This window comes from Octopus sinensis, linkage group LG1 (assembly GCF_006345805.1).
Source record: "Octopus sinensis linkage group LG1, ASM634580v1, whole genome shotgun sequence".
Classification (NCBI taxonomy): Eukaryota; Metazoa; Mollusca; class Cephalopoda; order Octopoda; family Octopodidae; genus Octopus; species Octopus sinensis.
Genome location: NC_042997.1, coordinates 61,066,348 through 61,094,131, shown reverse-complemented (window position 1 = coordinate 61,094,131; position 27,784 = coordinate 61,066,348). Strand labels below are relative to the sequence as shown.

The following is a 27,784-nucleotide window of genomic DNA, read 5'->3' as shown; positions in this document are numbered from 1 at the left end:
CAAGGAGCATTTGTAACTCAGTGCAAAGAACTTCATTTGAAGAGAATCAACTTTTTAGAAACACACATACATTTAATGTGTATGTGCATGCATATATGTATAGATGTATGCAGACATGTATGTGTGGATGGATGCATGCATGTATGGTACAATGAACTTCCTTATAGTTTTCTGTCTACTAGATTCTACTGACAAGATATTGATTAACTGAAACTATAATTGAAGATACTTGCCCAAGATGCCATACTGTAGGATCAAACCCAGAATCACACAGTTACAAAGTGGACTCCTAAAACACACAGTCATCTTTGCACTCATATGTCAACACAAATACAGATTACAGCTGATCTGTTTGAAACGTGCTGCTATAATTTAATAAAGTCTTATGTTTCAAGGAAATTTTACGGGCCAGAGTTTCATCCCAGTTTTTGGTTTTTAGGCGAGTGGCAAATTTATTTCTCATAGATAAACCTTAAGTTGGCTTTGATTGAGCAGATCTATGACAAAGCACCTTCCAGCTCAGTAATATTTTTTCCTACATGGCATAGTACATCCTGACTTTTTTTTATCCAATATGTCCTCTTTTTTTCTTTATCAAAAATTGTAGGGTACAATTCAAAGATTTGATAGCTATTAGTAACAGGAAATAGCTTTCTATTTACCTCATTCTTTGTAGCTAATGCTCTCAGGTGAACTACCAGCTGTTCTCAACAGACAAATTAACTGTATAATAAAATGTTTTACCCTAAAAAAAAAAAAACAGCAAATAACTACAGTAAAATTTCAATGCATAGTCCATGGCAAATTAGTTTAATTCTTTGTCCAACAAGCCATCCTACCTCTCCATATTTTAACAAACAGGAAAAAAGCATTTTGTAGACTTTGTGTTTTAAACAATTTCTTTTGACTAGTTCACTAGTTTTTAGTAATTTAATTTTTTTTTTTTTTAAGTAAGGAAGAGTATTAATCTCTGGTATCTCACTGGTATTTATTTAATCAAGTCCCAGCTGATGCAAAGCAGAATTGATCATGTATGGATCTGAAATCAGAATAATATGAGTATCAGTTATCAGTTCCTCAACATACTGGACAGCAAGCTAATGCCACTGGCTCTTGTTGGCTGAAGTCTTCTCTACATCCACCCATGTGATATTGGCTTCTCTCATGTTGGTAGTGAATGTTCTGTGCCATGTAGCTTTCAATCTACTTCTCTTTCTTTTTCTCTTTATTAATGTTCATTTGAAAGATGCTTTAGAATGATATTGTTCTGGCAACCGAAGTATATGATCTGCTAGTTTCAGTCTGAGTTCCATGTTGACTTCACTAAGTGGTCTTGTGTTGGGTCTCTTAAGAACATCTCCACTGGTTACTGGTCTTGCTACTATGTTCCCCAAATCTCTCTTAAGCATCTTTGATGGAAAACATCTAGCTTTCTGTTTTTTTTCATGGTGCTCATCTGTGTCTCACTAGCAAAGAAAAATGTTGGTAGAACCATGCGCTGATAGACCTGGATCTTTGTGTAAGCTGATGGTATTGGAAGATCAGATGGTACTCATTCTCTGGAACAGAATAGTATACAAGTTAAAGTCCTGCAAAACATCTTTCTGACATTATGCTGATTAGCTAATAACCCTTCACCATCACTTTAATCTTCTAATAGATGCAAAGTCTGAATCTTTTTTTCAGAAGGAAGAAGGAAGCAGTACCATTTAAACCCTGCTTGAGGAAAACTGTGTGGCAGTGTCAGCTCTGCAGAAGCTTGCTTGACTCATAAGGGTCACTACAACCACTATAATGATAATGCAAAACAATAATAAACTCAATGATGAGGATGATACTTATAGCAATGGCATTTGTAATAATTATTTATGCTGTCAAGGCACAGAGCCAATTTCTTGTATGGAATAACTATATTTAATTAATCAACTACAGTATCATACTAGCACTAATTTTTATTAACCCCCAAGCAGATAAATGGCAATACTTGACCCTCTAGAGATTTGAGCACAGAATGTTGAGAGCTGAAATTAAATACCCTCTGTTTCTATCAGATGTTGCCTTTCATGATTTCAAAGATGGTGGTGGTGATGATGGTGGTGGTGGAGGTGAAATGATAATGACAATGAGTAATAAGGTTTTCTTTTTACCTTGGCAGAAGGTCAAATATTTGCAGGAAGGGCTCTAAATCATTTGTATTAATAGGAAATACATGGAATTCATTTTATCAAACCCAGAGGGACAAAAGGTGAAATCAGTTTCAGATCAATATAAACACTGAATGCAAAGGGTTGAAATTAAATATTGATACATTATCATAACATTAAAATTGTTGCTGTAATAATGATGATATTATTATCATAGAATAACACCAAACCTATCAAATTTAAAGAGTTATATAGTATTACAGAATCATGTAATTCCTCATAAACAAAATGTAATAACAAATACAGAGAAACTGAGCTTTATCAGATATCAAGCCACTGCCAACATTTATGCAGATTAACTTTCTGTTTTCACTTGTATACTCTTATTTATTCAACAGCATGCAAGTTTGTTTTTGTACTCTACTGGCTTCTATATTATACTAAAATACAACGCATTTTGCAATCACTAATGTCATTTTACAATTAATTCAGGAATATTCTGCTTGAGTTCACTTGAATAGTTAATTTCTGGAGTGTATATGTGTGTGTATACTTATACACACAGACACATACACACACACACACACACACACACACATAGACAATGGGCATCTTTCAGTTTCTGTTTGTAAAATTCACTTACAAGGCTTTGGTTGGCCTGTGGCTATAGCAGAAAACACTTGCCCAAGCTGTTACACAGTGGGATTGAACCCAAGGCCACATGGTTGGGAAGCAAGCTTCTTAACCACACAGCAATGCCTGTGCATTTATGCTTTTGTTCTTTTAATTGAAACAAAAATATTTGATCAATTTAACATGAATATTATGCTGGTGTTTGTCTTATTGATCTGAAAGGAATAAAGGTACAAAAATGATAGCAATAGCATTAAAACTCAGGTTGGTGATTTGTAACTTTAATTTCACATAAAACTCTAGGGTAGTTTTCTCAAGGTTTTTCTTTTTTCTTTTAATTTTTAGTGGTTTGGTGTGGGGCAAGAGCTGTACCCTTGACGTTTGCTGTACATATCAACCCATGAAATCAATGATTATCTGGAACATCTTTGAGAAAAGAATGGGAAGGGAAGTAATTCATGTGGGGATGACATTCTTTGGATAAAGAAAAGCAAAATGCAACACTTGTGCATATGATACACATAAAAAGTGGAATGAGGAACTGAATCAAAATTGTCAATAAACCGATGAAATAGATAGCTTAAAATATCAAATTCCAAGGAAACTGGTGATGGTGTACAGTGGTAATAATTGGTTAGTAAGAGGCTTGATAATTTCCATTGTTGTGAGTGTAAAATCGAATGTGATGACTTAGAGACAAAACATAAATAAAAGGTAAATTTTACTTACTGCAACCCAAATAGCAACACCACTTATTTTTCATTTTTATTTTTGAGTCAACAATGAAGCTTCTATGTTAGATCTGGTAGAAATAGCAGCAGAATTTCCATATCTTATCTTATGAACAATAGGACAATGATACAGTTCTTGATATACTAACCTGGAAAAAATAAAACAAAAATAAAAACCAAAAAAATAAATAGGTTAATCATTACAAGAATACATTTGGTCATTAGTTTGCTCAATCAAAGCAGATTTGAGGGATGAACAGCAACAAATCTTTTTCCAGTTTTCCTCATTCTTGAATAAAGGTTTAGGCCTTGAACATTCTGTTATTCTACACAACTCATGCAAAATATACTTCTCAAACTCAGTTATTTATCAAATAGTTATTTGTTCATAAAACTGAAACCATAAAAGAAGCCAAATTGAAATTTGAAAAAGAAACTTTCAAAGAAATAGAAATTAAACAAATTCCCTCTATCAGTTACCATATGTTGAATATCTTGCTTCTCTGGACACTAAAGTTTCTTCATTTACCAAATGTTTTTATATCATGCTCAGAATAATAGAAGAATGGAATAAATGATCTGTGTTGGTTGTTATCCGTTAGGACACTGCATCCTTCAAAAATTCCATGCTTCTTGAAATACTCACCAACATTACTTCTGACATGTCTATGCACCCTTATCCTCTTTATGGATCTTATATGCTTCGCTTTCGTCTTTGTGTTTTATTCTGTCTACTCTGGGTGCATTTTGGCTTTCATTGCTACCTTTGTTTACTTGACTTATTGCCACTCTCTGTCTTCCCTTTACCCTTTTCCGGTGAGTACTGAATATAATTTATATCTTGAATAAATATTTTTTTTTTAAATTTTAAAAATATTGCATAGAGATGAAACAAACTTTTCTAAAGAAATAAGTATGTGAGGATATCTAAGTGAAATTCATAGCATTGAAAAAAAACTAAAAAAGTATTTTGAAAAATTACGAAATGAAATTATATTAATCTCAAATAGTAGAAAAGAAATTAGTAGACTATTGGAAAGAAATTTGTACACATTAACTCTACAAACTTTTTTAATGTTATATACCTGACAAAACATCATATTCAAAGAATGTTTGTATTCCATGAATATATACATCTACAACAACAATTTGAATAGCTTAAAAACTTGTTTTAATTTTGCTTTTTATTTTTGCTTGTTTGTTTTTGCGGGAAAATTTCAAGGCATCTTCTGTTCATATGCTGTCTCTCTCCTACACACACACACACAAACACATGCATGCACGTACACATATTCCTTTACTTTTTTTACTAAATCAGCTTCTTGAATCTGCCTTATTGCATTAAGTCTCTAACATAATGCTGTTCTTAACAAAACCACTTCCCCCACACCTAAAAAAAGCCCCACAGATGAAAACGTTTTGTGAATACAAGTAAATTTTAATCATTTCTAAAAAGCACATATGGAAATTAACAAGCAATTTTCAGAAAAGTATGAAAAGCCAATATTTTCCCCAGTACATTATTATATATGAACCAAAGAAAAAGAAGAGAAAGTATATTGGAAACTAACATGAATACTAGTACAATAAATAAATAAATAAAATGCATCCAGTTGTACATTATATGCAATAAATGTAAATTAATACACAAAAAAGAATTTTTAAACCTGCTTGTTTGTACAGGTACAGATGTTGGTTAAGAAGCTCATTTTGCAGGAATATGGCTTTGAGTTCAGTCCCATTGTGGTTTCCTGGGCATGTGTCTTTTGCTATAGCCCTAGCCCAACCAATCACTTGTGGGTGAATTTGGTAGGTGGAAACCTTGTTGAAGCCAGTCATATATATATATATATATATATATATATATATATATATCATGTGATCACGTGACCGACCAGGCTATCAGATGTTGCTACACATCGCTGGTCACAATGCGCTTCGCATTGTTTTAGCTCAATAAACACTCACAACGCCCGGTCTGGGAATCAAAACCGCGATCCTACGACTGCGAGTCTTCTGCCCTAACCACTGGGCCATTGCGCCTCCATATATATATATAAACAAAGTTATTCCACATGGGAAGAAATATAGAAGAAATAGAAGTTGAAAATGCACTGAGAATAGTTAAATTTTTTTATTATATTTAAAGATTTTTCATATGTATACAAAAAATCTTTAAATATAATAAAGAATTTTAAACTATTCTCAGTGCATTTTCAACCTCTATTTTATTTCTCTCTGTGTGTGCATGCATGTGTGTGTGTGTGTGTAAGAAGATAAGATAACAAAACAATAAACGATTATCTGATGAACTTGGTTAGCTTACAGCTGTTCTGCTATAAGTTTTAATGGATTCATAGTTGAGTGCTTATAGCAGAAACAGGTGTAGGCTAATGAAGTTCATAAGATAATCATTGGTTCTTTTGTCATTTTATTTTCTTATTACCGCTCTGTACTTGACTAAAGCTTCATTCTGAACCATATGTATATTGAGTTCTACATTAGGTTATTAGTCTTGCTATACCTAAAGTGAAATATATATATATTTCAAAATAAGCAACAAGGATATTCAGAGTTAATGCAGTACGATTGTTTCATGCAACTCCATTTAATTGAACAATGCAATCATTACATCAATTTAAGATGCAGAGCAATCTTCAGCTGCACAAAGACATAGAATTTAATTAAATTAGAACAGATGGACACATTAGTATAATTATACCTAAAATCTCCAAGAAGTTAAGGAGATAGACAAAGAACATGCTGTCTCACTCCAGTTTAGTAGTTACTCTTCTAAACTAATTTAATTAAATTCTATGTCTTTGTGCAGCTGAAGATTGCTCTGCATTTTAAATTGATGTAATTATTGCATTGTTCAATTAAATGGACTTGCATGAAATGATCGTACTGCATTACTTTTGGATATCCTTGTTGCTTATTTTGATTTCATTCACCTTACTTTGAAATTGTATGGATAATACCGTACTAAATTCTGGTGCCTTAACTTAAGTACAATATTCATCTGAATCTAAATTTTTGGTGAAATATATATATATATATATATATATATATATATATATAAATGTGTGTGTGTTTGTTCATATCCTTGTAATTTAGAGGTCTGGCAAAAGAGACTGACAGAATAATTACAAGACTTAATAAAAAGGTACATGGGTTGATTTGTTCAGCTAAACCTTTGAATGCAATTACCTCAACTTGGCCACAGTCCAATGATTGAAATAAAAGAAAGGTAAATGATATATAATATAGAAAATAAGAATGAAGGAGAAATACAATATCTGTCTTACTTATTCTGTATAATTTAAAAATTAAGATGTCCTAATTTTTCAACTTAGATTGTATTTCGGCAGGGAACAACAATGCAACTTTGAGGAACAAGAACAGATAAAAAAAAAAAAATGTCAGTCTTTTCTTAAGGTCAGAAATAGAATGAGTTTCAAGACTTGAAGTGAGTTAAAGATAGGAATATAACCAGAAAAAAAGTGCTGTATTTTGTTAATTCTTGTTACAAATCAATGGAAGAGGTGATTGGTACATTGATTTGGTCTACAGAAATAGTGAAAAAGTTAGAGGAAAAGGTGACAGCATGTTGTTCATCATTTTATGCATGAAAACTAAATCAATTCAAGAGGCTGCAATTTGAGTGAATCAAATGTTTAGGCTATGAGAAATTACACAACCTAAATATTCAATGTGTGAACTGTTTTTGAACCTGTTCATTTTTATTGACATCTTGAATATACAAGGTGATCCAGAAATACTTTTAGCATTTAAATAAAATATAAATTACTTATACTTCATTTTGTTACAATTTTTTATTTTTTTATTTCTTAATATTTATTTTCCTATTTAAGTCGGTGAGCTGGCAGAAACATCAGCATGTTGGGCAAAATGCTTAGTGGTATTTCATCTGTCTTTATGTTCTGAGTTCAAATTCCGCCGAGGTCAACTTTGCCTTTCATCCTGTAAGGACAGGATTGGGGAGTGAGAGGTAGACATAGAGACTGAAGGAGAAAATGTGAGGAAGAGAAGAGATGTAGATTGGTTTGTTGGGATAGGATGTGTGACAAGTTTTCTTGTTAAATATGGGTGGAACACACAGGTTGGGGGCTAGCAGATAGCAATGATACAGTGAGGCAGGGTGTATGCATGGAACACACAGGTAATAGGGCTAGCAGAGAGCAATGATACAATGGGACAGGGCCAAGTCGACAGGATTGGGGAGAGGGAGGTAAGTATAGTGTATGAAGTAGAAATGCAAGGAAGAGAAGAGATGTAGAGATGTAGTTTGGTTTGTTGTGATAGAGTGTGTGAGAAATTTTCTTGTTGGGTGGGACACCCAGTGCTTTTAGAAATCAGTTTTGCTGACGTGGGCAGGCCTTCTCTAGAAGACATCTCAGTCCATTGTCATTTCCTCCATTAGGCCCAACATCCTGAGATCAGTCCTTACCACTTCATCCTACATCTTCCTGAGTCTCCCTCTTCCATGGGTACCACCCACTTTCAGTGAGTGGCACTTCTTTATGCAGCTGTCCTCATTCATACACATCACATGTCCAAACCAACGTAATCTTCTCTCTTGCATGCTACATTTGATTCCTCTTATGCCCAACTTTTCTCTCAATATATTTGCACTTTGTCATACATACCCACTGATGTTTCACATCCAACAGAGCATACTAGCTTCATTTCTCTCCAGTCAACACATGTCTTCTGCATTCAGAGCCCATGTCTCACTACCATGGATTATAGCAGTTCACACACAAGCATCATATAGTCTACCTTTCACTCTGAGCGAGAGAGTCCTTTTGTTGCCATCAGAGGTAATAGCTCTCTGAATTTCCTCCACCCAATTCTTATTCTAGGAACAATACTTGTAGAGCATCCTCCACCATTGCTAATTTGGTCACCTAGGTAACATAAACTATTTACAACCTCAAGAGAGTCTCCTAGGCATTTGAGAGAATTTAGGTCATGTGTGCTCTTAGTCCTAATTGTTCCTGCACATCTGTCACATACAAAGACTACTTTATCTGTTAATCTACCTGTGATTCCACTGCACCTCTTATGTGTCCATAGTTTACACAGGGTGCAGTGAATGGACTTTCTTCCAACCCATTTTTTTCATAGAGCCATTTACCTGACAGAAAGGGAGTTTTATCCTTTTTCTTACTAACAACAACTTTGGTCTTTGCTAGGTTTACTTTAAGGCCCTTTGATTCTAGGTTTTGTCATCAATCAAAGTCACTATACATTTATATACTACATCATTGAAATTACATTTATTTTTATTTCTACATGTACAATTAATTATATTCTGGTCTTTATTATTATTATTGGAATAATTATTTGATTTGTTTTTGTAAAACTTATTCAGCTTAAATTTATTAAAAGAAGAAATAATGTTACCAACATTATTAGTAGTAGAATAACCAACTCCAAAATTATTACTAGAAAAAAATGTTATATTTTTTTTTATTTCTAATGAATATTTCAATTATATTTAAAATCTCTTTAATAATGTTTGTTCTAATTATTAATATTATTATATTTATTTTTTATATTATTAGATTTATTATTATCATTAAATGAATTAAATTTAATCTTATTTTTTAGTCTATTATTATATTCTTGTTTTGTATTATAATACATGTTATTAATACCATAATTATCTAAATAAAACTTATCATAATTATTAGGTTTATTATTTATAAAAATAAAGGAATCATTTATATTATAACCTTTTATATTATAATTATATTTAGAATTATTAAAGAATTTAATATTATTATTATATCCCTCATTGGGGTTATATCTCCTTTGACAGCAAACTAACACATTGTATGCATCTGGAAAAACATCATCACACCAAACCACCACTTTAATGTGAGCAGTATGCAACTGGAGCCTTTACAATCTCTAAACCCTGTTTTATGTTAATAATTGTTGTAGTTATAATTTGTGGTAGTAAAATGTGTATAAATTAGCACGAGATTATATAGTGTATATTACATAATTAGAATAAGATGAAACTTAGATGTTTATAAAATAAATAAATAAATTATTGAAAATAGATTAAATTATAGAAATTTAGCTTAATTTATGTTTATTATATTATATATTTTACGTATTTTAGTTTTTAAATTATTTAGACTTTTCAATTTTTCCAGTAAATGGTATATTAAAGTTAATTTTTTTTCTTATTCTCACATCAAAAATACATTTATAATTTTAATAGCTTAAATACATATTTTTATCTATTCATTCTATAAATTCTACTTACGCCATATTTTCACGCGATATATTTCTTATAAATGCTAAGTTCTACATATTAAGTTTAAATTTTTAGTTAACAGAATCCTTCGATAAGATAAGTTATGTTTTTATTTTAAGAAATATTGTTAAATGTTTTTCAATTATTTATAGTTAATACTGGTATTTTTCTATATTTATTTGATAATTAGTATAAGTTAACATAAGTACATATATTCTATTATTGTTTTTTTATTATTATTTTAGACCTGATGAGTGACTATATTTTTAAATAGAATTAATTTTAGATTGATTTAATTTTAAATCGAATTGATTTTATTATCTTTATCTATTTGAAAATATGGCCACAAAACGATTTAGTAAAATAGTAGTCTTTTTACTACGATTTACTATTTATTGTTTTTGTACTTTTTTGATTTTTAGAATAAGGTTTTTATAGTGTATGTTTTCTATATGGTGTGAATAACATCTTTCATTATTGAATTGTTTAATAGAGGTTTTTCTCTAAGTTATATATATATATATATATATATATACACACACACACATATATATATATATATATATATATATATATATATATATATACATATATATAGATCACATGTTTTAGAAAATATCATTATCAAAAGATGAGACTTGAAAAGAATCAGTAGTTGTTTGGGGCTGAATTATTTTCTTGCTCTGAAGAGATGGGCCAGTCTATGAGATGTAGTCTTCAGTCTTCAATATGTTAAAGGTGATTGTCCCCTTTAACAATTTCCCAGTGTTTATGAGGCCTAGCATTTGGAGAGATTGTAAAGGCTCCAGTTGCATGCTGTTCGCATTAAAGTGGGTTTGTGTTGTGATGATGTTTTTCCCGATGCATACAATGTCTGTGTTAGTTTGCTGTCAAAGGAGATATAACCCCAATGAGGGATATATTTGAGGTCTCTTTTCATAGAATCAGTGAATATTTAGTGCATGTGGATGATGGTTAAACACAAAAGTTAAGGAAAAATGAAGAGTGATATCATCTGAATAAGAGTGGGCAGTGTTGAAAGTGATAGCAGGTTATATAGGAGAAAGAGTGAAGGTATAGAACCGATATTGGGGAAACCCCAGAGAGTAAAGTCAGCACTCCACCAACACAGGCAATAATAGTGTAATCTGACAAGAAGCTATGTATCCAAGTGATGAAAGATGAATGCAGCCTAATGGCATGCATTTTTGACAAGTGATTCGCATGCTAGACACAGTCAAGAACTTTGCTGATGGCACTTTTACTAAACTTCTCTGGGATGAGAGTCTACTGTCAAGTGACATAGAACAGAAGATCTAGCTCTATAAAACACCTAGAGGTGCTCATTAAGGATGTGTTTATAAAACATCATTTTCTCTTGGCTTTATTGAGAAAATTCTATAGGTTGTAACATATATGTCTAAAATTTCTTGCATTTCGGCAATTTTAACCAATCAATTACCTCCATTGACATAAATAACATTCTGTGCATAATGAATATGTCCCTCCACTAAGAAACAGATTGGGTTTATTTACATTGATTGGGTTTATTTTGAACATTGAAAGGTATCAAATTAGACATTAGTGTGGGGAAAAATTGACTTGGAATCCCACAGAAAAAGAATTTTGATTGTTAAACAACAAAAATTATTCAGATATTTTATTAGTAACTTCAATTACAACTGGTTCAAATTTGAGGAGAAATTTCTTGAAAGAAACTCATCACCTTTTCAAACTCTCAACTTCAACAACAACTATGCTAATTTTTATTACCAAAGATGATGTAACAGTACAAAATGACGATGTGATATTTGCAATGTAATAATTTCAACGAAACAAAAATAAATACCGTAAATCCTCGAGTATAGTCCGCCCTTGAGTATAATACGCAGGGGATTTTTAGGGGACTCTCTGAAAAACCTAAACCTTGTGTATAATACGCACCCCTTCTCTAACTTGAGTCAAGGAGATCTATATAACGTCCTTGGTTTGTAAAAATGTATACGGTAACGTCCTTTATTATTATTATTAACATAATGCAAACGTGTAGCTTTTTTGTATATTTCGTTTGCAGAAAATAAAGAAATAACAGTAATAACGTTTAATAAATGTTGCTTACTGCAAGTTATGGATGATTCTTTTATGACTTCATTGCTTTCAGGTTTAGCTTAAGGTATTTTCTCGCCCGACATCACAAAATGCGTCTGAATAAACTGCTGGAAAACAAATAGACTCGGACACTGTTTAGAAAATCATTTTCATTTTTAACCTCGTATATAGTACGCCCTAGGGATTTTAACCATTAAATTTTTGGGGAAAATGCATATTATACTCGAGGACTTACAATAACTAAAAAGAATACTCATTTTACCCCTCTCACCCATTTTGCCCCATCCCAATAATTTGAAGGAAATTTGCCTGCTGTATCTTGCAGGTCGAACTCCCACGTATTAGTTCGCTCGTTGGCTTCCGTAAGAATCTACAAAGAACTCTAAATCCATACAAAAGGCTAGCCGTTGGTAATACTTGTCACAAATAATTAATTTTCAAAATCAAAGAAAAGATTGCTTTAGCTGCTTATAAAACCGAAATCTAATATTGAACGTCTCAGCTTGAAAAGTACGAGAAGCTAAAAAGCCAAGTTAGATAATTAAATTTAGCCATTTCTCTTTTATAGACCACCACAATTTATTATACCTTTTGTAAAAAGTTTATTGATCTGAATATAAAGTTTACGCTATATTTTAACCTTCAGCATTTTCTTGTGTTTTCCCTATATTTTTTAACCGAATCTTATATACAAGCTAAGAAAGCTTATTTATCGTCAAGAGAAAAGTAGCTGAAGGACTGAATATGATAAAATGTCATAGACTCACACATACATACAAAAAAAAGTTTCAAGTAAACTTTTCTGCACTTGCAAAAGTTACAAAATTCAAGTGGCATTGTTGTCTTATATATCTTTTTCTTTATTTCAATTGAAAATTCAAATTTTGGTAAGATCTTGTTACGGTCATTGTTACCCAGAGAACAGCTACAAATCATTTTTCAAGAAGCGGGCCGCATGAGAGAAAGGACTCATAGTCAGGCGGGCCGCACTACTAAAAAATTTAAGGTAATTTTTCTTTAGGCCTGCCTTTCAGAAAGTCCCACGGATCATAGGTTGCCTGTGACTTGATTAAAGTGAATAGCAGTTAGGGAACACTTAATAACTAAAGGGATAGAAGTATTATTCTGGGAAAGCAATCATCACAATTAAATGGTAACTCTCTGCGTCTGGTATGAATGATTATCAAATCAGAATTTCTTGAAAGTCGAAAATCTATTTTCCATAGAAGTAGCCTCATTGTTATTGGCATACCTTCACACGTGTGCCCTCGACTTTGTTCCCTCATAACTTTCAGAAAAATGGCTATTTTTTTAAATACTTTCTACAAATATGCTTTATATGGATTAGATTACGATTATATCAGAATATTTTCTGAAATAAATTTTTCGAGGGGTCGGGAGAGGAGTTACAGAAATTTCACATGAATCGTTTTTATTTCCTCATATCTTGTTTGTAGTTTGTAGTTATATTATTTTATATTGTACCACATGTTCTTGTTTATTATTGGTGACTCGTTACTTAATCCAAGGTTATTTTTGCTCGTATCTGAAGGTAACCACAACACGTAGAATCCTAAATATCACTTGGTTATATATTTCAGAGAAAAAATGCCACGCATGATTGTTCTTGAGGCTTTAAAAAATAAAATTCTTGACACTCCCTTCTAAGTCTTCGTGACTCAAAAATAAATTTGCATGCTATCAGTATATTATGCAATACATTAATTATGTAATCGACTTATAATGTTTTTTTTCTCTCGAATGTTACAGTTTTAGTACACTCTAATAATATATATAGAGAGAGATCTTGTAAGAAAAAAAACACGTGTCCATCTTGTTGGCACAAATCCAGAAGATACTTGCTTTCTTAAATGCCAGAATTCCTCCTCTCAATGATCTGGGGGAGTGTACAGCAGAATATCTGGTAACTACTTGAATGCATGACAAATAAGTTAACCTTGTTCAAAGCAGTTGTAACAAAAATATAAATGTGAGAATTTATTGTTAGCTATGAAGTTTGAAGGTGTGTGCAGTTGGATGTGAGCACGTATCTCTGCTCATTAATGGTTTTGTTACATAAGCACAAAAGAACTTTCTTTTAGAGGAGTGTAAATGAGAAGTTATGACGTTCGTTCTTACCCTTTTAAAAAAAATATTAGCTACGGAAATGAATCGCCGTGATTATAATCAGATCAAGAAGTTATTCGTAGCCTGTCCTCTGTATCACATGTAATAGGATATAGTTCTCTGCTATGCAGGCATCATATATGATAGGTATTCTCATTTTTTTTTTCAAATTCCAGAATAACTTAGGACTTATAAAAAGAAAGCTTTATTACTCAGAACCTATGAAATAGGGGCTAGCTGAAAGCCTGAAAACAAACATAGACGTTTAGGACAAACGTAGAAAAATGTTTCGGATAGGCAAAGGGTTATGTTACAACCTCTGCGCTAGTTTTATGGTATGATCGCTTTAACTTTTTGAGAAGCTATAAAGATTAAAATTTGTTTAAAGAAAGAAAACACTTAGGAAATAGGCGGTGGAAGAATTAATATATTGGCTGTGTGGCAACTACACTGTCTAACACTATTTAACCTCAGATCAACCAAAACTTTGTGAATGGATTTGGTAGGCAGAAAGTGAAAGAAGCCCGTCGTATACATATATATGTCTCCGTACATGTGTTTGTCCTCCTCCCTACTACTCGACAACCTTTATTTGCTGTTTAAGTCCTCGTGAGTTAATGATTCAGCAAGAGATTGTTAGAATAAATAGAAGGGTTTAAAAAAATAAGTAGTGGAGTCATTTCGTTAGACTAAAATTCTTGTAAGGCGATGCCCCATCGAGGACACAGTCTAATGAGAGAAAAAGATAAAAGATGGACATAATTCTCATATTTATGAGAATGGGGAAAACGATTGATTACCTGTTGTTTGTGGCTGTCGAACACCGGGTCAGCTCTGATTAAATATTCATATGATCAAGAGCATTCATACCTGTTTTGTTTATAACTACGTTATTCAATTTGTTATTTTTGAGGGAGATTTTTTTTGCTGGCATTTCTAGATCTCAGAGACATAAATGGTGTGTTTATAAATTTTCACTCTTTCCCTACATCTAAAACATGTTCGAGATTATTTTGCCTTAAAATAAGAACCATCAATAAATTAATTGTCCTCAGTTAGACCTTAATTTTTAGCCTTATCACATAGGAATAACACCTCAGTGACCATAGCGACTCAAGTTTGATCCTCAGATTGGATACTGTATGGTAGTGAAAGTCATGAATGCTGTAAGACATCATCTTTTCCATTCTTATAAAATTCTGTTTCAAAGAAAATATTACGAGAATAAAAAAGAAAAATTATATTACGTCGGTGGTTTTTTTCTCCTAACCTCATTGCCTCCATAAACCTAATCAAAGTATTCTGTTTCGCATCATTAAAAGGAACAGTTTTGTGAATTGGAAGAAAAACAAAATATAACCAGTTTACCAAATTAGAAACAGTAACACTTAATTTCACAATTTATTTAAAATCCAATTTTAATCATTTAGAGATGCATGTTAGAGATTCCCTGTGGCTACACGGCTGCTTTTGAAAATTTCAGTAATTTCATTACATGACAGAGCTACTACAATGTTTATTAGGTGTGCGTGTGTGTGTGTGTGTGCGTGCGCGCGCGTGCGTGCGTGTGTGTGTGCATGAAATGTTTCGGATTGCGCTTCTGTGCGATTAGATGACCCCGAACCATTATCTGTCTAGTTAGCACAGTAGAGGGGGAGAGAGAGATTTAATCAACTTTGTAAACAACTGTTTTACAATATTTCGATAAAGTGTTCAATTAGTTGAAATGGTCGCCACCTCATTCTGAATTATGGCGGAAAAAAATCCTGTTTTATTTTATTTTATTTTATTTTCAGCTACAAATAGGAAAGGTTTGGAAGTTTTGCGTTGCTATTGTGGTCTAGCTTCAAGTTAGCCCTATTCATGCAGACCTATGATCAAAAGTGTTTCATCCATGGCTAAAACGTCTGTTGAATCAGGCAAAGTATACCTAAAACTATCCAATGTAGCCATCATACTTTAAGATTGTAGGGTGTTGTTTGAAATGGATTTGCCTGCCACTTCTAGCAGATCGATCAGTTATTTTGTTCGCTCTCTTAACAAGATTTAGTTGATCGGAGTGTGTCAGAAATGTATATATCTAAGTCTTTGGCGATTTGCCAGTGATAGTAACTGGTTAAGTACCCTGTTAAGACCGACTTTACTTCTTATTTTACCAAATATGAGGTCACCTCTACATAGTTGCTTGACCTGCTAGTAGTAGCAGCGCCAAATCTCCCTCGTCACACACTACTGTCTTAAATAAAGGAAGAATCACATTAAATAATGAATTCCTACAGAATCTCAAACAGACAGGAATGGCTTTTGTCATGTTTGTTCAAAATTAACCTGAAGTTAAACATGAACAGTAATTCTTTATCATTTTGGCACAAGGCCATCAATGTTGAGCGGAGTTGGAGGAAGTCGATTACATCGACCCTAGTGCTCAACTGGTATTCTTTTTATCGACCCTGAAAGGATGAAAGACAAAGTCGATCTCAGCAGCATTTGAATTCAAAACCTAAAAATCCGAAAGAAATGGCAATTTATCTGGCGTGATAACGATTCTACCAGCTTGCCGCCTCATCAATCAACAGTAGTATATATGTTCATATGAAACAATTGTTTTCTGTTCTCAAATAAAAAAGAAATTCATTTATTTTCTACGTAACACAATTCAATGTGTGTCAGATCAACAGAAAAGTTCTTTATAAATAACCATTCCTTATCGCCGCTTGCTCCACTCTCCCATAATATATTTCTAGTAGCATCCTACAGGGGTAAAGTAATAATAAATAGAAAGTACAGGCACATGTCTTTACATAATCTCTTTTTTCTTTTTACCTTTTACTTGTTTCAGCAATTGGATTGCGGACATTCTAGGGCACTTTACTGAAGAGTTTTTGTTGAACGAATCTTCCCCATTATTTATTTTTTAAAGCCAGGTACTTCTTTTTTTTTTGGGGGGGGGGGCGAACTAAGCTACATGGATGTAAACGAACTAATACCGGTTGTCAAGTGGTGGTGAACAAACACAAAGGCGCGCACACACACTTAACTTTGTATGTTTGTGTATATACACACACACACACACAGATATATATATATATATATATATATTATATATATATATATATATATATACACATACATACACACACAGGATGAACTTCTTCCAGTTTCCGTCTTCTTTACAAAATCCACTCCCAAGGCTTTGGTCGGCCCCAGGCCATAGAATAGAAGACATTTCCTCAAGATGTCCCGTAGTGGTACTGAACCCAGAACCATGTGGTTGGGAGCCTAACTTCTTAACACGAAGCTGCGCTTCTTGAATAATATTTCCAGCGTGTGCGCGTGCGTGCCTGTAAAACTGTTCTACATGAAAGTTAATATCTCACTGGAATGAAGAGATAGAAATGAAATCTCTCTCTCTCTCTTTATTTCCTTATCTCTCTCTCTCTCTCTTTATTTCCTTATCTCTCTCTCTCTCTTTATATATATATATATATATATATATATATATATAATGAGCATGCTAGAAAAAGTTGCTGAATGCACAGGTAATTTGGCTTGCTGGTACTTCATAAAAATAACAAATGTTAAGTTTATGTCCGTACTAAACGGCAGCTGAATAGTTATCATTTATGTATTGTATTGTGACTAGAATAAACCCTAACTGTTCATTCAATCGAGTGCAGCACTCCTCTACCATGGCAATCACCTCTGTACAGTTTATATCATCATCAGCATTACCATTCGTTTTAATTCTGATCTGTTTCATTGCCAGATATAATAAATGGGAAGCGTTGGAAATTTTTTTATTTTTTATTTGTTAGTGTATTGAATGGACATGACAGCACGAAAGGTGATTGATTAGCAGAATCGGTAGGAGCTTCTACCTGGTTGCACATCATGCTAGAAATAGCAAGTAAATCTCTGTCAAACCATACCTTAATCATCGTAACAGAAACGAAATTCTGATGGGACAGTTATGGCTGGAATGCGGTTGAGCGACTTGCTAGAAATAGCAGTTAAATCTCCATCAAACCACACTTTACCATCTTAGGAAAACGAAAGATGCATTAAACGATGTGGTCCTTGATATAAAAATGTGTGTGTGTGTGGGGGGGGGGTCATCATGGCCGGAATGGTGGGAGTCTCTACGTGGTTGCACGACTTGCTAGAAATAGAAAGAAGATCAGTTTCAAACCACACACTTTTACTATCTTAACAAAATGAAGGATACATTAGACATTGTGGTCCTTGATAAACAAGAAAGGGGGATAGTCATGGCTGGAACGCGGTTGTGCGACCTGCTAGGTATAGCGGTTAGACCTCTCTCAAGACACACACACCTTTACTATCTTAACGAAATGAAGGATACTTAAGACGATGTGGTCCTTGATATACAAAAATTGGGGATAGTTATGGCTTGAACAGTAGGGGCGTTTCGGCGGATGCGCGACCTGCAAGATATAGCAGTTAGATCTATCTCAAACCACGCACCTTTGCCAGCGTAACGAAATGAAAAATACTGTGGACGATGTGGTTCTTGATATATTAAAAGGCGGGATGGGCATGACTGGAGTACTAGGAACCTTTACGCGGTTGCTGACCTGCTAGATATAGCAGCTAGATCTCCCTCAAGCCATGCACACACACACACACACCTTTACTGTGATAACGAAATGAAGGATACCTCGGACGATGTGTCCTTGATTTGCAAAAAAAAAAAAAAAAAAAAAACAAAAAACCCGAAGAAACATGGAATGTCATAGCTGGAACGCCTTCCATCATAAGGTCTGCTCACACAGCTAAATAATGTAACAACAGCGACAGCAACTACAATACACGAGTTGTATGTAAAAGTGTTTGTGATACAAGTCAACTTTGGAAGATGTGGTCCTTGATATACAAAACAATAGGGTTGTCATGGTTGGAACGCCTTCGAGCATACGTCTACTCAGACCTTATGACTTTATAGCTAAGTAGTAGTAGTAGTAGTAGTAGTAATAATAATAATAATAATAATAATAATAACAACAACAACAACCACAATAACAGAATACAAGTTGTATGTTAGAGTGTTTGTGATATAAGGCTTCCATAGTTTATGTCAATTATAAGCAACGGTAGTTATGTAAAGCCAAAAACTATATTGCTGTCATGCTACAGCTGCTACACGCGTGGCAGTGAAGACGAGGCTACTATTTGTCGGGCGAGAAAGTCGTCTGCAGTCGGCTTTTCACAAATTGACATTACCGCATTAGATATATCACACGAACAGCGCAACAACCAACCCAGTGGTTTTACGATTAATATAGATATCAACACCTTTTAGTTACTGTTATTATTTCTGGTTTTTTTTTCTTCTTCCCCACTCTTGCTTAAATATTTCAAACTAAAATTGCATTATAAACTACTTTCATTGATTGAAACATATATTATATATATGTTTTTTTTCTTCTTCTTCAGCAGAAGAGGAGTATATTAAATAATTTGCAAATCATTTTTATTAAGGATTAAAAAAAAAAAGAAAAGAATCCCCTAACCCCAGAAGGAGAGGTATGTCAGTGATGAAGATGGTGATCAAAACAAGTGTGTACTGCGTTTATAATTATGGTTTCACTTGATAAAGAAAGGTTGTATTTCCAAATAAGTCAAGGAAAGAATAACCAAAATCAAATAAGGTTCTTTAACTTAATTTATTTCTATTTTTATATATTTTTTCTCCCCGCGATCTTCCTATATTCATAAGTTATTGTCATCTTTTAAGAATAATTACAAAAAATATATATCAAAATATCAAACCCAATCAAGGTAGAAAAACACAAAAAAGGCCGTTGTTTAGAAAACACGAGAAACCAGAATGGTATCTCAGGCGGATTTCCAAGTACCACCTCTTCCTCCTCGATATCGCTTCAGGGATTTAATTTGGGGAGAATCTGGACATCAGGACGAAACCAGGTAAATTAATTAATAATGTTGAAAAGTATTTCGTTGAATATTTCCTTTCTTTTCTCTTTTACTCATTCTTTGATTATATTTCCTACTTTCGATTTCTTTTTTTTGTTTTGTTTTTACCTTTTATTTTTCAATTGTCTTTCTCCTCTCCCGTTACCAATTATTCGTTTTTCTTTTACATCTCAGCTTATCTCAGTTTCCTTATATTCTTTATAAATCTCATTCCTGACTGTTAAATACTCTTTATTTAATTTCTAAGTTTTACTTTTTTTTTCATTGACTTTTTTTACTGTCTTTGATCTTTCTCGCCTGCTGTCAATATACTCGTGCCAATTCGCGTGTTTATACACACACACACACACACACACATATATGTACACACGCTTATATATATAGATATGTGTGTATGCATGTGTGCAGTTATGTATATGTGTGCATATGCGTGTATAGATCGCAACGTGACACATTATAACAATAGTTGTCACGCGTGGCTATTCAAAATATTTCAGTGTGTCGATATGAACGGTAAATTCACAATATGTTCTTATATGTCAACGTGTATAGTTCTATTTTACTGTTTTTATATGCAATTATAAATGTTGTTGCTATAAATAAAACTAAAGCATAAACGAAAATTGTTGCATCAAATACAGATATGCACGCATATTAAAATAATGATTATGCATATATAAACAATACAATGCATTTAATGTGCGTGTGTGTGTGCAGTCGCGTGCACATGCAAAACATTGTTTTGACGTCCAATTTCCTTGCTTGCATGGGTCAGACGGAATTCGTTGAGGCAGATTTTCTACGGCTGGATGAACTTCCTCACATCAACCTTCACCAGTTTCCCAAGTAAGGGAATGTGCTTTTCACAGAAAACTGGAAACGATTAACATAATTTGTATTACGATGGTGCTCGCTTTGCAAACATCACGTGATGTCATACACACAAACAAATATACATATGCACGCACGCACATACTCACACGTATATAATATATACACACACACACTCACGACTGCTTTCTTTCAATTCCCATTTACTAAATCCAGTGACAAGACTTTAGTTGGCTCAGGGCTGTTGTAAAATAAACTCTTGCCCTAAGTGCAGCCCAGTGGAACTGAACCCAAGACCACATGGCTGGGAAGCTAACTTCTCAACTACATAGCACCTGTGCATGATCCCTAACTTAGTGGTTCAGCAAAAGAGACTGATAGAATAAGTAGCAGGCTTACAAAGAAAAAGTCAAGGGGTTGATTTTTTAGACTAAAAGACAGTACTCCAGCATGGCCACAGTCAAAATGACTGAAACAAATGAAGGAGTCAAAAAGAAGAGTATATGTATATATGTATATTTATATACAGACTGTATATACATATATATATTATATAAAGACTTTCTTACTTTCCGAGTGTTAAACTAATGCATCTGTTTGTTGTTTACACACCCGTCTTCATCTTTTGTTTTGTTTGTTTTGTAAATTCCAACTATATATTTATATATATATATATATATATATATATGAATAAAAAATGGAGTTAACGCAGGTTTAAACAAGTATTTTTACTTTCTACATATGTTTCAAAAATTCCACTGATACTTATTCAAAAGAATAAAAGGTATAAACAATGCAATCTTTACTTGTGAGATTTTTGCTGCCCTGGTAACTATTCATTCATTTATCCGTGTTAATTGTTAACAAGGTAAAATACACTCATCTATTTATATATATATATATATATATAGTTGGAATTTACAAAACAAACAAAACAAAAGTCTTTTACGTTTCGAGCTGACGCTCTTCAACAGAAAGGAACATAGAAATAAGCAGATAGAGAAAATAAAAAGGTTTAGTGGCTCGTGATAAATCATGATATATAATATATATACATACTGTATATACATATCTATATATATTTATATACTGTATATACATACATATCTTTAAATGGCTAAATCAAAAGATATCCAGTAAAGACCCCGAAGAAACTGCACCAGTTTTATAGTAGGGTTGCAATTGCAATAGTTTCTAATTGTTGCAACTGAAACATGTGTTGGTCTATGTAAGACGGTATATAAATTTAAGTAGTAAAGGTAATGCTATGCAACTTTGTAGTAATCCTTATTATTAATATTGTTAATATTTACACTATATGGTTACGGAAATATAAAGGGTAAAGACCCCCTTCGGTCATGAATGACCATGGGATTGCACCTAGAAAGTTACCCTCCTAGACACAAGTCCGGGCAAGGTTGTTTATGGAAGACCAGAAGTCGCCCATGCATACCAGCCTCCCCTCTCCACGCCACCAGTGTTATCCAAGGGATAAGACAAAGGTCGATACAGCTTGGCACCAGTGACGTCGCAACTCATTTCTACAGCTGAGTGAACTGGAGCAACGTGAAAATAAAGTGCTTTGCTCAAGAACACAACACGCAGCCCGGACCGGGATTCGAGCTCAGAACCTCACGATCGTAAGCTCGACGCTCTAACCACTGAGCCATGCGCCTTCACATATATATACGGAAATATATATATATAAACATATACACCTACATATATATATATACACACACTTGCTTATATACAAATGTATATGCATTATATATATGTGTGTATGTGTGTGTGTGTATATATATATATATACACACACACTTGCTTATATATAAATGTGTATACATTATATGTGTGTGTGTATACAGGGGTTGAATAAAATAATGGAAACGCATTAAAATTTCTAACAAATTTATGTTAATACAGAGTAGGACTGCCTTTGGTAGTAATTACAGCTTGAATTCTATGAGGTATGGACTTGTACAAAGTTTGAATTGTTTCCAAAGGAATTTTTGTCCATTCTTTAGCTAAAACAGTCTTCAGTTCTTGTAGTGATGATGGTGGAGGATATCGAATCCTTACTTGTTTTCTACAATGCACCGTAAATATTCAATAATATTGAGATCTAGGAAATGTGGTGACTAGATAAGATGTTCAACTTCATTAGAATGTTCCTTTAAATGTAATAAAATGTTTTAAAAGAAATTTAAAGTGCCACTGTGATAACTGTAAACCTACTTTTGGGCTACCCTGTATATACATACAGCAGGGTATCCATGTCCAGATATAAACAGTTTGCTAAATGAACAAATTGGGTAATGCCTGGTTTTTCTGAAGAAAATTAAACTCACATAATGAGCTGAAATTTGATCAAAGGACCATGAGCTGACTATGCACATGTATAAGTGACTGAGAACCTATTCACTTAATGAACTAAAATTTGAACAACAAATTGTGAGGAGATGACACAATGGTATACTAAATGAATAAACTGTATAGCAAACAGGTTTTTAGAAGGAAATTATATTCAGCAAATGGGCTAAAATTGGAACAACAAACCACAAGTAAACTAAACATACATATAAGTGTCTCGGGGAGTGTGTTCAAAATGGTTTGTTAGAATACATGTATGTATTTCATTATGCATAAACAGATGCAAGACAAAGGGAAAAGAACTCACACTTACATGCACGTGCACATACACACACATACACATGCACGCACACACTCACACTCACACACACACACACACACACACAACACACACAGTATATACGAGTAAGTGCTGAAAAGTTCCTGGCTTTGGGTAAAAGAAGATATAGGAAGATCTGTTAATTATGATTATATTCAACATATTCCCTTCTCAGATTGCAGTAGTTCTTCATTTTTCCTTAAGCCATGTAAAAGAACTCAAAAGGTTGAGCTGCTAACCAGGCCTTTCGTGATTTCCTTGAAAGCCAGGAACTTTTCAGCACATATATTTATGTATTTGATGTTGATAGATGGACAAATAAAACATTATTTGGTTCCTTTATGTGGAATCTGTGTGTGGCTTAGAACAGATTACCTTTGTATTTAATCCATTTACTCATGTAGCAAACAATTTAGTTAACAGACAGGATACTGGAACAGATAATGTCCATGTATGGAGACATCACTGTATATGTGTATGTGGCTTGTGCATCACATACACTTATGTGTGATATACATGTGTGTATGTATGCATATATACATATGTATATATGCATGCATATATGTGTGTGTGTGTGTGTGTGTGTTTACATTTACATATCTATAGATATGTATAAATATAGTCATCATAAAAGCAGAAAATATTTGTATATATGTGTATGTTATATATATATATATATATATATATATAAAACTGAGAATGTGTGTCTGTCTGTGTGTTTCCCTAAAACTTGAGAACTACACAACCAATTTCATTCAAATTTTACATATGCCTTACTTAGGGTCCATGTAGTTTCATGGGCAAAAAAATGTTCAACTTCTTGCCTAGGATGAGCCCATAGCAGTATCATATCTTCTCCACTATTTCAGTATTACGTGTTAAAAGTGAAAGAAAAACATCTCTCTAGTTTATGTCAGATACTTTCACTTTAACAATAAAAAATAGAGATAATAATAGCAATTGAATTATATGTAGTAAGTAATAATTAAAATCAAACTAAAGTATAATATAATAATTAAATCGTAACATAACAATTAAAAGTAAAAATAGCAATTGGTATAAAATTGCATCAATGACTTGAACTTGAATAAGTGGCTTCACATGAATGGGAATAAATAAAAAATAAAATTTAAGTGCAGAAATGGAATAGTCCAGATGGAGCTGTGCACATACCCTTTACCACGGCTTTTACATTAGATTATCTGCTAATTAGCTAGCATTAAGTATCTATATGAAGTTTGGCTGTATGTAATGTCTGTTTTCTCGAACAGCCGCTTCTACTGAGTACTGCTGTTGGTTTATTTCTGATCCATAAAGGACTATAGCTTCAACTGAGTACTACTTTTTGATTCACCGTAAGGTTTGTTGTTATTATTATTACTGTTTAACTATTGTTATCGGGTTTGTTGGTTCCTCGTAAGGGAAGCGTTGTTGTGTTGCATTTGTTAAATAATTGTAAACTGTAACCCTCCCCCTTTGGGAGAAGGAGCTTTGGTTATTGTTTAAAAATTGAATTGTGTCCCTGTTTGGGGAAATTGACAATATTTTCACCGTTTATATGGAAGCATTTTTGTTAAAATGTCTTTGATAGAAGAAGGTCCAAAAATGAATTTCACTGCAGCCGTCAGTGGGCGCAAACTCATTAAAATTAAAATAGAAGAAATACAAGCCTATTTCGGATTGATCACTGACAAAGATGGGGAATCTAGGATAACACCACCAAACGAAATAAAAAATAAAATTAAAGAAAAGACTATTATCTATAAAGTATACAATGTAGAGAAAAAAAAAAGATTGGAACACCTGCAGGAAAGCACCATTGAAAAGTGTCTTGGTGCGACTATGAAAGATATCAAGTATCTAACCAGAGGCAGTAAATTCACCACAATAGAAGCAAGGTTTGAGTCAACGGGGCATGCAAGGGAGTACTCGACTCGAACCTTGCAAAGTGGAAATATTTTATTTTTGCCTTTATATCTGGGACGTAGGACGTCCCGAATAAAAATTAAAAATGTCCCCCCAAAAGTAGAGGTAGGCTGGATTGTAGCCACACTTCTATACAAGAGGGAGGCCAAGATACAATTGATCGAAATTGCAAGAGACGGGCCTACAACTCCAGTCTGTTATATATTTTGAGTATTGTTATCACTAGCGATATCAAGATATAACTTTGTATTTTGTATTTTATGTGTAGGTGTACATATATAGATGTACATGTAATATGTACACATATCTACATGCACTAGCACTATGACCTGGCAACACTGGGTCATAATGCTAGTATATATATATATATATACATATGTGTGTGTGAGTATCATTTGAAGCATTTGACGAGAAAGCAGAAAAAGTAGAGGCATATAGCACTGAGAATAACTAGAAGTTTGTACTAAACAACCTATTGTGTTCTGTGTACCAAATGTGTCTCATGCATATTTTCAATCCTCCTAAGGGTAGTGTGCTGATAGAAGACATATATTGCTAGCTCCATAAAAGGAGAATTTTCCAATTGTTCAAAGCTTTTGAGCAACTGGAAAATTTAGTGCAGCAGAAAATTCTATCAGATTGCTAGAAATGATGTCCTGCAACGGTTTTAGTTAGCAAGGGATGAAGTAGAATGTATGAGGTTTACCAATGTTTTATAATATGAGCTTCAGTGATGTGAGGTGTTCCAGTTTACAAGGCTACATATCAGAAAGAACTGAGTTGCTAGAGAGAAGAATAGCAACCTTGCAATTGATGATACTGAAAGAATAGAGATGTGGAAGTGCAACAGTGAAAGGTTATTGAATGTTGAGAATGCATGGGAAAAAGAGTGTCTTCCTGGTGAATACTCAATAGAGAGACCAGTCATTCTGAAGGAGTAGAAAACCCCTGGTCTGTTAGGAATTACTGCTGAGAAGCTTAAAATATCTGGAGTTTGATACTGTTTAGTCACTTATTTAATCGATGAGGATGTATTATATTCATTGACAGTTATAGCAACATTATAGTCAAGTGTTATTAGGGTACAGAAATAAAGAAGATGCCTTAGGGAGAGGTAATTACAGATGTATCAAATTCTCGGACAGGTCATGAAAGTTACAAAAATGTTATAGTTCAGTTAATTAGGAAGAGAATTAGCCCACATGAGATGCAGTTAGCTTTTTCTGTGTGGGAGAAATACTACTGATACTCGCTTCCTAATGAGATAACAACTAGATAAGTATTTAGTGAAAAGTAAGCTGCTTTACTGTAGAAAACTTTAGACATTGTTCCTCTGTCTGTGATCTGATACTCCCTAAGGAAGCTAGAAGTAGACAAATGGCTTGTGAGAGAGCCATACAAACCATGTTCAGAGGAGTTGTTAGCAAAGTGAGAGCAACAAGGACTATAAGGAATTCATTGTATAGGGATCCACCAGGTGTTGGTTCTCAGTCCTCTTCTACTTATCTTAGTCCTCCAAACCATAATAGAGAAGTTTAAAACTGGATACCCATAGGAACTCTTATATGTTGATGATCTTGTTCCTATAGCTGAATCTCAAGTAGAATGAAAATTGGAATTCTGAAATCAAAGAACCTCAAAGTTAGATTAGAAAAGACCAAAGTTTTAGTATATAGGAAAATAAACAGTACTCTACTTCTATCAGGGAAATGGCTTTGCTTGATATGTTATCTTCCCTTCTCCCTGGAACCACTTCCTTTTGACACCCATTCCTCATTCTTAACATTGTCCTACCTCAATCTTCCATAAATCACCTTCTCTGTGTTATAGCTTTCTCTCCCTTGAATTAAAATAATAATAATAATAATGAAATTATTGTATACAGTGCTCAGGTGCAACACTTGTCAAAAGTACGTATAAAGCATATGCAGTAATGTACAAATGTCTGGGAAGTAAACAGTGTATGAGTCAGATACATGCTTGCGTGTGTATGGTGGGGACATCCTATTGACACTCATACATGACTATACCATTTCATATCCACTCCCAACTGTCTCGCACCTTTTTTCCCCATACTATACTCACCCTGACATATTTATGAACTCTTCCAACCCAATTACTATATATCTATCACCCTCTCTCTCTCTCTCTCTCTCTCTCTCTCTCTCTCTCTCTCTCTGTCTTGCAACTTTACCACACTCTCCCATCATTTATCTTTCATCATTTTCTTATTTTTAGTTTTATTATTCTGCTGCACCTCACTGTTTCTGTACTAACAATCATTAACTTCTCTTCCCTGAGCTACTTTTACTGACATCTTCCCATTATTATCTCCTTTCTC

General features: G+C 33.5%; 1 protein-coding gene across 4 annotated transcripts in view; it reads left to right on the top strand.

Moving 5' to 3' along the window:
* Window positions 1-27,784, top strand: part of LOC115211016 (potassium channel subfamily T member 2-like) — a 752,122-nt gene that overhangs the window by 400,233 nt on the left and 324,105 nt on the right. The window contains exon 1 of one of the 4 annotated variants that reach the window (XM_036501492.1): window positions 19,092-19,985. The exons of 2 other annotated variants lie outside the window; for them this stretch is intronic. In XM_036501492.1, coding sequence (XP_036357385.1) covers window positions 19,888-19,985 — 98 coding nt within the window. In that variant the 5' untranslated portion in view covers window positions 19,092-19,887. Of the gene's footprint in view, window positions 1-19,091; window positions 19,986-27,784 lie in introns of those variants that run through there. One more of the 4 variants, XM_036501502.1, reaches the window with a different exon arrangement.